The sequence below is a fragment of the Otolemur garnettii genome, unplaced genomic scaffold (assembly GCF_000181295.1).
Source record: "Otolemur garnettii isolate 467f Iridium unplaced genomic scaffold, OtoGar3 scaffold00011, whole genome shotgun sequence".
Classification (NCBI taxonomy): Eukaryota; Metazoa; Chordata; class Mammalia; order Primates; family Galagidae; genus Otolemur; species Otolemur garnettii.
In genome coordinates, this window is record NW_003852406.1 from 1,268,244 (window position 1) to 1,281,365 (window position 13,122).

General features: G+C 38.7%; 1 protein-coding gene across 2 annotated transcripts in view; it reads left to right on the forward strand.

The window, feature by feature from the left end:
• Positions 1 to 13,122, forward strand: part of SLC12A1 (solute carrier family 12 member 1) — a 99,471-nt gene that overhangs the window by 25,915 nt on the left and 60,434 nt on the right. For both annotated transcript variants that reach the window (XM_003784335.1, XM_003784336.1), the window contains exons 9-10: positions 936 to 1,063; positions 10,967 to 11,051. In XM_003784335.1, the coding sequence (XP_003784383.1) occupies positions 936 to 1,063; positions 10,967 to 11,051 (213 nt within the window). The remainder of the gene's footprint in view (positions 1 to 935; positions 1,064 to 10,966; positions 11,052 to 13,122) is intronic.

Below are 13,122 nucleotides of genomic sequence, written 5' to 3' on the forward strand. Positions count from 1 at the left end.
ATCTAATAAAAAATAAAAAATAAAAAAAAAGAAGACAGTGTTGGTTGTTTAAACTCTCTACATGAGAATGTAATTGTCTGTGTGTGGCAGGGGTGTGTGTGGGAATGTGTGTTGTGAGTTTGGCTGTATGGTATAGTGAGAGAACGTTTCATCTCTTCCTCCTTCCATCTACTCTAAATCCTAAGAAAATCAGGCAACCTGGGTCTCTGTTGGCACAAAATTACTGATTTGTTAGAGCAAAATTACTGATGTCCTAGAAATCTAAAATATAATGACATATATTTTGATTCTTGCCAATTATAACATAAGGTTCATAAGGAGTATACCAACAACTTCAAGTTTATTTTATTTAGCATATAGCTGTGGTCCCAACCATGTGGGCTATGGACTGGTCTGGTCTGTGGCTTATTAGGAACTGGGCCACACAACAGCAGGTGAACGGCAGGCAAGGGAAGGAAGCTTCATGTGTATTTACAGCCACTCCCCATCACTCACATCACCGCCTGAACTCTGTCTCCTGGCTGTAGTAGAGTCTCATAGGAGTGCAAACTCTACCATAAATCATGCATGCAAGTGCTCTAAGTTGTCTGCTACTAATGAGAATCTAACGCTTGATGACCTGAGGTAGAGCTGAAGGGGTGATGCTAACACTGGGGAGTGGCTGCAAATACTGATTATCGTCAGCAGAGAGGTTTAATTGCACAGAGACCATAACAAATCAATTGCTTGCAGACTCATTTCCAAACCTACCCCACCCTCCAGTCCATGGAAAAATTGTCTTCCATGAAACTGGCCCCAGGTGCTGAAAAGGTTTGGGACCGCCTGCATTTAGGAATAAATTTGCATTTAGGACTATGGGAGCAAAAGGTAAATTTGCCTCTGATTCTGTTTTTAAAAAAGTCTACATGATAATTTTCTCACAATTTGTTTTGCAGCATCAATATTTGCAGAAAATTTTGGGCCAAGCTTCGAGCAAGACCAAGGCTTCTTCTCTGTCTTCGCCATTTTTTTCCCAGCAGCTACTGGGATTCTTGCTGGAGCTAATATTTCAGGAGATTTGGAGGTATGTTGTTTTTACCTGAGAGGTGGTGGTGATGGTATAGTTGATGATTAACACAAGGAGCTTTTGTTTTCAATTAAATCATAACTGTGAACATTGATGCATTTATGGGGTTTAGTGTACTAATTTGATATACAATGTAAGATGCTTATATTGAACTGATCGACACATCTGTCACCTCACTTATTTGTTGTGGTAAGACAGTTATACTCTTTTCTTAATAGTTTTGAAATGTACCATTGCATTATGCACATTAGGTGAGGTCCCCCCAAATATCCTCCCTCTTCCCACTTCCCCCCTCCCTTCCTCCCTCTCTCCTCTTCCCTTCTATTTTCTGGAAGTAGTTATGTCTTACCATTCATATGAATGTGACCGTATCTCTCTACAGATTCACAATTATAAGATTTCTGCAAAATTTCCTGGTTACTTAAAAGTTCTCTCTTTTAATGCCAAGTTTGGACTCCCACTACAGATAATTCTTCCAAAGGTTTTATTCAGTAATATCAGAAGAACATAGTATATTGATAATGTGTCATAATGCTAACAAAACGATTATAATTCAGTAAAAACTTATCAGAACCACCCTGTCTCTTTTAAACTTAATAATGAGTAAGACCACGACACATTCATGAAAGAGTGAAAATAAAACAAAGAAATACAACCAAGTTATTATTTAGCACTCTATTCCTGTTATTCTGTGTTAAGTACTATATGGAACATTGTTTGAGTCAGGATATTGGAATGTTATAAAAGACCAGTAACAGTGGGCTAAACAAAACAGAAGCTTGTTTTTCTAGTGCATAAAACTTTGAGCTCACTCAAGCATGGTGGTATACACCTAGTGCCAGCTACTCAGGAGCCTGAAGCTGGAGGATTGCTTGGGCCCAGAAGTTTCAGGCTAACTTGGGCAACACAGCAAGACCATTTTTATTTAAAAAATATATATATTAAAATAAATAAATAATATAAATTATAATTAATATATATTATAACAAATAATATATATTAACCTCATGGGCCATCCAGTGGAGTAAGAAAGGTCTTCTCCAAAAGGTAGCCCAGCAACCAAGATGACCTCTCTTGTTTCACCTTATCATGGGGTTTGCCCTCATCTGCAAGGTTCAAGATGACCGATCATTTCCAACACTGCATTCCAGTCCACAGGAAGGAAAATAAGGAAGTAGAGAGCATGCAGTTCCTGGAACTTGCACATATCACTCCTGCTCACATTCCATTGGCCAGAATTTAATCTTATGACCTTACCTTGTTGCAAAGGGGGCTGGGAAATGTAGTTTCTAGCTATGTAGTCGCATCTCCAGATAAAAGTTCAGGGAATTCCAGTATTAAAAAGAAGAAAGTGAGGATGGATAGTAAGGGACAATAAGCAGTCTCTCCCACACACAGAAAAAAGTAGAAGACACAGGTTCTTACCTCAATGAATTTATATTCAACTTGGAAGACAAGAAATATTTTTAAGAGTCATCAGAAGATGTATATAAATGAAACCCATATGCACTGTCCAAGTGGATTGTGAAATAAAAATACCAAACAAATAATTGTTAATTGCTAGTCAGGGATGATTTTTCCTGAAGGAAATAACTTTCTGAATGTGACAGTAAAGCAAGGCTCAATGCTGACTGTTAGTGGGGATCTGTATTTATGAGAGTATTCCAGGGAGAGAAGATGACAGGAACGTTAGGCATGAGGAGACGGGGACAGTAAGGAGTCCCTTGCACCTCAGTGGAGAAAGCCTGCTGAGGCTGGGTCCCTTTAAGGCCAGGACAAAAACTCATGGAGGGACCTGAGTGAGAGCTGCTTGCCCTAGAACTGCAGTTCTCAACCTGTGGTCCGTGACCCACAGGAAATGTATTAAAGGGCCACAGCATTAGGAAGGTTGAGAACCACTGCCCTAGAATCTAACTCCATGAAAGTGGAGACTGCCTTTGATTTTGTTCATTGCTGGATCCTCAGAGATAGTCAGTATTCAATACATATTTATTGAGTGAATAAATAAAGGCAGTTCAATTTGTTATATTAGGAGCCATGGTACTGTGGTCAATTCCTGAGCAGAGATATAGCATAGAAAAGATTTTGCTGAAATGTGGAAAAGTTAAGACATTTGTTGAAAATGATTCAGGTAGTACCACTGCTTAATGAAACTTAGCAATGGGACTGAACTTCTGGTTTCTTAGCTCTGGAAAAGTATCTGGTTTAAATTCCTGAAAACTGAAATGAAATCTTTAAATTAAAGAATAGTGTGCTTTCCCTAGACTCTTTCAAAACAAGTTTGACTCCTGAACTGCTCAGGAGTCAGTTCAGCTTACCCACCACTTGCCGAGTGCCTGCTCACATCAGGCACTGGGGAGGCGAAGAGGTTCTTCCTTCCACCAAAGAGCTCTGAGTCCAAGGCAGAGACATACTTACTCCATCTGAGTTAGAACAAACAAGAATAGAATCAAGTGCAAAGAAGTAGTAACTGCTCACCCCCAAAAAGTAAGAGAAAACTTTCAGAGGAGGGGGCACTTGATCCAGATTTCGAGGGATGAAAAGGAATCACTCGTACAAAGAGGAGAGGGACACGTGGAAACAGAAGGAATGGGATATAAAAGGGGCACAGAGAAAGCTGCTGCCGATGGGAATTGCTTTTTGTGGGAAGTTGCTGATGCAGGTTAAATCATTTTGTCAAAATGCGCACAAGCATATTTACAAAGAATACTCACTCCATAACTAGAGTCAACTTATAGTCATTGCGTAAGCAAAGAACTAGGAGATATTATCACTGTAGAAAAAGGCAAGACTCAAAATTACTTTCTCCCCAAATAAGTGCTAACTTGATTTAGGGTTCTTACATCAGTAAAGAATTGTATTCATTTACCAATCTGTACCAAGAAATCTCTGATCTGGGGTTTGCCCATCAAGAAAGCACAGAGTCTTTGTCATGACTTCCAGGGCAAGCATGGTCAGAAGATGATTGCAGAACGGTGCATTCTTTCCATTCAAAAGTACTGTTCTCATTTTTCAATCACACTTAACTTTTAACACTACTATATACCATATATTTTTACTTTGTGCTATGTAATTTTTAAACAGAACTCAGAGGTCTTTTAAACTATAGGCAATAGAGCTTAGATGTTGTTCCCAAACTAGCTAGAGACACCAGGGAGGGTAGAAAAGGGAGTACCATGGTTAGATACATGTTTTAGAGAGAGTCCGCCAATAGTTTGCGAAGGGCGGGTTAAAAGGTGGGGTCAGGGAGAAATAGGTAGGAAGACTGGAGACAGAAAGATCAATTAGAAAATATCACAGTTGTCTGCACGAGAGATGACATGGGCCTGAATTAAAGTAATGCGGGGGTGAAAGATGAAAAGGGTCAGCTTCTGTCTGAGTTAGGAGAGGAAATAGACTTCCTTTGACTGTGATCTGCGGTAAGAAAATGTACATCACAACCGAGTGCACACTCACAAAACTTTCCACCAATGGTTCTTACTTTGTTAGAAGCAGTGCCTTCTCATATTTTCACATCAGTTCCATTCTATTTCTTTTAACGAGGGGTAGATGGGTACTACCTACTGAATTGATTCCATAGCACAGTAGAGGAGGGACAGGAAGCTCAGACTTGCCTGTTGACATTGAAATGGCAGAAGGACAGCAGAAGGAAGATGTCTAGTAGGTCACTAGACTTATGAGTCTGGAGCTCTAGAGGGAACTAGGGCAGAACAGGAAGGTGTGGCAGGGACACATTTGCCCAGGTATGTGCAAGAGGGAAGAGAGCCAAGGCAGTGCTCAGGGACACACAGACCTTCAAAGCATAATATTAATAGTCATGCAGAAAGAGAGTCTGTAGCGAAAAAAAGGGAAGGAACAGCCTGAGCAGCAGGGGAAATGAAGAGACGGGGTCAGGAAAGTCAAGGAAGGGAATGATGTAAGGGGTAATAACACAGCCGGGGCAGTCGAGCATGGTAAATTCTGAGAGGTGACAATATGTTGGAAAACAGTGAGGAAACTTCAGGACTTACAGATATGATTTCTCTCTGAAAGGAAAGCTAGGAATAAAACATAGTGGATTCAGTTCAACTTAGCAAACGTTTATCGTAGCCACACTATGTGATTAGCCAGATGCTGACCTCTGCTCACAGCCTTAGAATCCTCAAGAAGCCACTTCAGTCTTCCAGAGACAGTCATGAGAGTTGGCACAAGAGGATGCCACAAAATTCCCATCCCGAACTTTTCATTTGCTAGTAACACACTAATAGATGATCTGTAAATGGTACCTGAGAGAAGTTTAGGGAAATAACCAAGTCTGTGGAGAGAGATGAGATGTGAGTTCTGAGATGCAAAATTAGAATGGGGTCAGCATGTCTAATAGATTGCTTGTATTCCTTGGCAAGAAAAAAAATAGAATGTTTGATGAAGAAAGGTGGAAGAAGGTTGAGTTTGGGGTTACTGCTGGGGGAATGGAGACTAACATTTTAGAGTTAAAACTAAGAATCTGTCTAACTCCCTGCCTAGCAGAAATGTACCCGGGGAGGGCCATGTGAATATATAATCATACACTAATATATCAGCATCCCAATTTACACGTTAATATCTGGAGTTAAGATGGATTCTCATGGAACTCTTGTAAAGTAATTTTAGAACTTGTAGTAGTTAGTTGTAAATAACAACTAAGGTTTGTGTTTTAGGAACAAGACTGCCTTCCATCTTGTTGCCTTTTACATATATATACATATTTATTTATTTATTTATTTTCTTCCCACTTAAGCCAATTCTTTACATTTCATTCAGATCTTAAGAAATTAGTAGGCTGGGCACCTATGGCTCAAGTGGCTAAGGCCCCAGCCACATACACCTAAGGTGGTGGGTGCGAATCCAGCCCAGGACCACCAAACAACAATGACAGCTGCAACCAAAAAATAGCTGGATGTTGTGGCAGGCACCTGTGGTCCCAGCTACTTGGGAGGCTGAGGCAGGAGACTCACTTAAGCCCAGGAGTTAGAGGTTGCTGTGAGCTGTGATGCCACAGCACTCTACCCAGGGGGAGAGCTTGAGGCTCTGTCTCAAAAAAAAAAAAAAAAAAAAGAAAAGAAAAGAAATTACTAGTGAATAAATTTTTGAAACACATCATGAATTAGGGGATTGAATGGGGCTCATTCCAGCCATCACTGTCTTCATGTGCCGCTCCATTGCACACACCTGCCACGTTGACTTTTAGAGATAATAGTTTGGAAGGAAAAGACTAGGTCTATACCTAGCAGAACAAGCCCTTGGGGCAGAAATTCCTAGAAGAGTGGGGAGTAATTAATGATCACAGAGAGGCTCCACAGGGCTGGCTGATTCCCAAGCTTGCCTGATTCAGTTATGATCTCCAGCATGAGTGACCTTCTGATGGACTTGATCAACACATTAAATTTTTTTTGAAAAGCTCAAACTTTTCAACAATGAAAACAAACAAATGGGATTTAATTATACTGAATAGCTTCTGTACAGCTAAGGAGATAACAACCAAAGCAAATGACAATCTACCCAGTGGGAAAGGATATTTGCATATTTTGAATCAGACAAAAGCTTAATAACTAGGATCTACAAAGAACTTAAATTAATCCACTTGAAAAAAGCCAACAATCCCATATATCAATGGGGAAAAGAGATGAACAGAACCTTCTCTAAAGAAGATAGATGAAGGGCGGCACCTGTGGCTCAAAAGTGTAGGGCCCCAGCCCCATATGCTGGAGGTGGCAGGTTCAAACCCAGCCCCGGCCAAAAAAAATAAATAAATAAAAAAGAAGAAGTCAGACAAATGGCTGCCAAACATATGAAAATATGCAAAAATGTTCATCATCCCTAATTATTAGAGAAATGCAAATTAAAACCACCCTGAGATATTACCCCAGCGACAATGGTCCATATCACAAAATCTCAAAAGTACAGATGCTGGCATGGATGTGGAGAGAAAGGAACACTTTTACACTGATGGTGGAACTGCAAATTAATACAACCTTTTTGGAAGGAAATATGGAGAAACCTCAAAGAACTCAACCTAGACCTCCCATTTGATCCTGCAATCCCATTACTGGGCATCTATCCAGAAGGAAAAAAAACCTTTTATTATAAAGACACTTTTACTAGACTGTTTAAGGCAGCTCAATTTACAATTACCAAAATGTGGAAACAGCCTAAATGCCTCTCAACCCAGGAATGGATTGACAAGCTGTGGTATATGTATACTGTGGAATACTATTCATGCATTAAAAAAATGGACATTTTGCAGCATTTGTATTAACCTGGATGGAAGTGGAACACATTATTCTTCATGAAGCATCACAGGAATGGAGACGCATGAATCCTATGTATTCAACTTTGATATGAGGACAATTAATGACACGGTGGGGGAAAGAGAGAGCAGACAGAGAGAAGAGGGAGGAGGTAGGGGAAAGGAAAAGGAAAAAAAGGAAAGAAAAGAAAATAGTAACTAATTCTCACATAAATTGGATTTAATTTTGACCCAAGTACATTATTTGAACAATAATTTTTAATTCAACTTGTTAATGTGTTATTTAGGATATTGCATCCTCATTTATAAGTGAAATATGTTTGTAATTTCCCTTGATAATAATATATTTTTTCCAATTTTAATATCAGGTATATCCAGATGAAGTAGAATGAATTTGACGTATTTCTTCTTTTTCTATTGTCTGTAAGATCTGGCATGATCTGTTTTTTGAAATTAAATTATCTTCTGTTTTTATTTATAAATATTAGTTGTCTATTTTTTGAGACTTTGGAAAAATGAAAAAATAAAATAAAAATGACAAAATTTTAAATAGAAACTTCACAAAAGAAGATATTCAGGGGCAAATAAGCACACAACAAGTTCTCAATATCATAAGTCATTAGGTAATTAAAAAAAATATATAGCTGATTGTAGGACAGGGGCAGGATGCATACAAAATGAGCCTGGAAAAGCTTATAGTGGCAGAAAGCAAAGAAGTTGCTAGAAACAAATCAAAACACGAGAAAATAGTAATCCGTCAAAAGGACCTAGAAGCCAAATGCTAGAGCCCCAGTGGCAAAAGCTGAAATCATTTGTTCAACAAAATAAAGTGGTATTCAGTTATATCTCAAAGTACAAAATAAATACTCATGATTCCACACTAACATATAGTGTGGAATCTAAATATAAGACAGTGATTATAAAAAATAAATTAATCATAATGAGATGATAAATAACCCAAGGAAAATGATTCCCAACATCACATAGATACTTCATTCTAAGGAATGGGAATAAAACTGTCAGTCTTCAAGGGGCAGCTAAACATAATCACCTTTTCTTGATAGAGTACAGTATGGAAAAGGTGATAGAAGAATTTTAAAGTGGAGAAATATGGGCTCAGTGCCTGTGGCTCAAGTGGCTAAGGCGCCAGCCACATACACCTAAGGTGGCGGGTTTGAATCCAGCCCAGACCCACCAAACAACAATGACGGCTGCACCCAAAAAATAGCCGGGTATTGTGGCAGGCGCCTATGGTCCCAGCTACTTGGGAGGCTGAGGCAGGAGACTCGCTTGAGCCCAGAAGTTGGAGGTTGCTGTGAGCTGTGATGCTATGGCACTCTACCCAGGGGGGGATAGCTTGAGGCTCCATCTCAAAAAAAAAAAAAAATGGAGAAATATGGCAAGCATCATTTGAACAAGATCAAGGTCAACATAAGAAGTTGTAAGTGATGCAGAGAGTACATATCATTGTCAAGATAGGATGAAAATGGCAATGGAAGTCTGTGTCATCCCCTCAAAATATATATAACTCCAGTCTAATTATAAGGCCAACACCAGACAAATTATAATAGAGGAGCTTCTTATAAAATATTTGACCAGTTAATTCTCAAAACTATTGAAGCCATCAATATAAAAGTCTGAGAAACTGTCACAGATAAGAGGATCTGAAGGAAATGTAGTATTCTGGTTCAGTTCCTGTATAGTAAAAAGACCATTAGGTAAAACCAAGAGAATCTAGATGAAGCATGCTGGCCTTTATATGATAAGGATGTATTGGCATTATTTTATTAATTTTAATAAGCCTACTATAGTAAAGTAAGATGCTAATAGTGGGGGGGGAGAGCAGCTGACTATGTGTCTATCTTCTCAATTTCTCCGTAAATCTAAAACTTTAACAAAACTAAACTAAAAAAAAAAAATCAAACAGTCCAAAACCAATTAACCAAAAAGAATGCTGCTGAAAATTATTTGGTTGAACAAACATGGTTAATAGTAGAACTTAGAGTACTGTTATCTTGTTTGAATATGAACCAACAGCATACTATATTTGAAAGTCCGTAGTATTATTTCTACTATTAAACATTATTTTCTAAATAGCCATTATCTAATTGATTTATTCTGTAATTTTTTTTAAATAACCAGTTTAAAAGTTTCTCCTTTTTATTTCAAAATTTTAAGGGGGAACAAATCTTTTACTTACATGGATTGCTTTTGTAATACTTGACTCATAGCTATAAGCATGCCCGAAATGTAACTAGCATTCCTGATACCCAGTGGAAAGGTTTTTGCCCTTCCCATTCTTACTCCTACCTCCTGCTGAATTTCCACTGAATTTCACTTCCTCCTGTACATATGTGTGCTTATCAGTTAGCTCCAATTTAATAGCAAGTACGTGTCCTGTTTGTTTTTTCATTCTTTAGATACTTTGCTGAGGACAGTGGTCTCTAGCTTCATCTAAATTGTTGCAAAAAGATATTAATGCACTCTTTTTATGGCTAAATAATACTCGGTAGTATATATATATATCTATATATGTCACATATAGATATATATATATACACACCACATTTTGTTCATCTACTCGTGAATTGGTTGGGTCTTGGGTTGATTGCACATCTTTGCAATTGTGAACTGTACAGCAATTCACAGTACATTCACAAAATGTTCACAAAACATTTGAATATGAGGGCAAAAAAACAAAAAACAAAAAAAGAAAAGCTCAAACTTTTTCTATATTGATTTCTTATTTATATTGATGAGTCTCATGTCCTCTGGTGGGATGACTAATGCCTACTGAGATTGTGCGTTTCTCAATTCAATATTTATTGACTCCTCCTGTATGCCAGGCACCAGCTTGTATATGCAGTGAATACATTAAGATTTCTATTTAATAATCCCTGTTAAGTTGAATTGAATATAATGCAATGTGCTCCTAAGAAATTGATTTGCTATGATTTAGTGCCCCAAAATAGGATATAAAATGGCAAATTAAATATGATGTGAACTCAACTCAGTGGATGTATATATACGTTTATAAGCAAGAGAAAAACCCATTTTCTGGTATAAGCTTGAATTTGCCTCTTTCTTTACGCCTGCTTGTGAAAATTAAATATCTGCCATTCAGTCGACTAGATTCCAAATAGGGAATTTAAGGGATTGAAGAAGTTCGTAGATCATCCTTCTTGTTCAAGGAAAAGTGATTTTTTAAAAATGCAAGCCTAAGCTCAGTATAAAACAAACACACACAAACACACAGATCTCATCAACGTGCCAGATATGGTCGTGTATTTTTCCCTCAAGGTCTAAAATATGGCGATGTGAAACTCACAGTAGATAGAGGGAAAGGAGAGGTCTTGGTGAGTGAACTACACCCAGTGTTGAAAACTCCCTTCTGGACACGTAGTGTTCTCTTCTGTTCAGCTCAAAGTTTTATAGATTTCCTTATTCATTCTGGACATCTTGTCTCTGTTCAGAAAAAAACCTTGAGTTCGCCACCTTGCCATTTGCTTAATCTTTTCCTTAGAACTCGCCTCTAGAGGGCAGCCTACAAATTCAAAAAAAAACAGAAATAACTCCATGCAATTTGTTTCTTTTCGCTCCCCATGTTCTCCTACTTTCACCTTATTTTTTCAAAGGATCCTCAAGATGCCATCCCCAGAGGAACCATGCTGGCCATTTTCATCACCACTATCGCCTACCTAGGGGTTGCTATCTGTGTAGGTAAGTGGTGTGTCTCTGGTGTCAGAGACTCAGAATGACAAGGGACCCAGTTGTTCTTCACGTCTAGGGGGATTTCCACGGAGTATAAGAAGAAAGTTTTATGAAAGGCCACAATTGTAATTTCCTTCTTGGTAACTTACTGCTTTGGATGCTTTAAGGATTTAAATGCCATTAAGCTGTAATGTATATGTCTCTGAGTCAGGACAAGAGTAAAGCTAATCAAACTGTCACCCAAAGAGGGTCCCGGTTTCCTACCCGAGGTGAGAATCCGGCTGCTGACGAAGCTGCCAGCACATACTTTCCTTGCCCTGGGACGCAGGTGAGAAACAGAGCTAAGAAGCAGAAACCAAACAAACCAACCAAACGGCCTCAAGAAGGCATAAAAGTGGGATTTATGATTTTGTAGCATCTGTACACTGCTATCCCTAATATGGAAATGTCACTGTCACCAATTGGCAGGAAATCAGAACAAGACCCAGCTGCTGGCAGTGTGAGCAGCCAGCCCCTACATTGCTCAGTGAACAGAAAATATGTCTTCCCCTGCTGTTCCTGGGGCTGACTGTGGTTCCACCTGCTGCCTGTAGCCACACCTCCTCCTGGTTGGGAGTTGCCTCATACTGTTGTCATAGTAGGGCAAAAGAAATGTGGTTTCCCAACATTCAGAGAAGGAAACTCTTTTCTGTGCACACTAGGGAATGTAGCCCCAGGTTGGACCCCTCTGAAAACTAAAGGGCGTGTCCCAGGGCTTCTCCGCTTACTATAAGGGAAATTGGGAAAGTGCATATATCTTGAGCTGGTTTCTGGAGATAAAAGCAAAAAACAAACAAAAACCAAAAGCCTTAGATTCTTACCTGCCTCTTATTGGAAGAAACTGAATATGTTTGTTAAATGTATTGGTGCGGCAGTTCCAAGTTTAATAACATGCACAGAGATTTAGTTTCAATGTTTTAGAAAATCAACACAGTTTTAAATGACATTGAATTAATTCAATGAAATGTTGAAATAATTTTGCAAATTCTTTTTTCTTTTTACTTTTTTTAACTCACAGTAAAAATGAGGAAATAAGTAAAGTTATAGATCTGATATCAGAGATAATTTTAGTTTTTGCCCCTGGTGGGTAGAAAAATCTGTGTTTCTGTACTTTTCTCAGGTTAGAATATAGGCATAGGGTCAATGGCTTGTCACTTGTGCAGTGACGGGTCATGACCGGGCTCATGGGAATTTGGAAAAATCGGTTATGCAGAGGTTAAAATACAGGATTCAGAAAAGTCAGTTCAACATAAATGAACAGTACAGGCTCAGCACCTATAGCTCAGCGCTAGGGCACCAGCCACATACACTGGGGCTGGCGGGTTTGAACCCAACCCACGTCTGCCAAACAACAACAACTACAAAAAAAAAAAAATAGCTGAGTGTAGTGGCAGGCACCTATAGTCCCAGCTACTCGGGAAGCTGAGGCAAAAGAATCGCTTAAGCCCAAGAGTTTGAGATTGCTGTGAGCTGTGACATCACAGCACTCTACCAAAGTTGACATAGTGAGACTCTGTCTAAAAACACACACACACACACAAAATAAATGAACAGTGCAAAGACGTAAAACCTGGGATGGATAGTTCAGTGTGGTAGTCAACATCTGTAATTGCAGGTGTTTAAGACAGGCCATCTTTCAAGACTGATAGCATGGGATTTTTTTCTTTTTTTATAAAAAGGATTTCTGCATTGATTATTTTAAATGGCTCTTTCAATTCTAAGATTCTGTGATTTTTAAGTCTTTTCCAGATTAAAAAAAAATGTGAATGCCACGGCTAAGATTGAGGGTTCTTAGCAGTTCCTGTCACTTGGACCTGTCTTAAAGTTATTGCCAAGGAATGGGAATCCACCCTGGGTGGAGTTTGAAAAGCAAAGTGAACAGGTTTATTAGTTGGCATTTAGTCTGTAAAATATTTATTCTTCATGCAGTTCAAAAAAGGTTCTATCTATTTCGTATGTATATTCAAATGTTTCAATAATCCTGCCAAATACGTACTGACAAGTATTACAGTTAGAAAAACTCATCAGGAGAGTCAGTGAT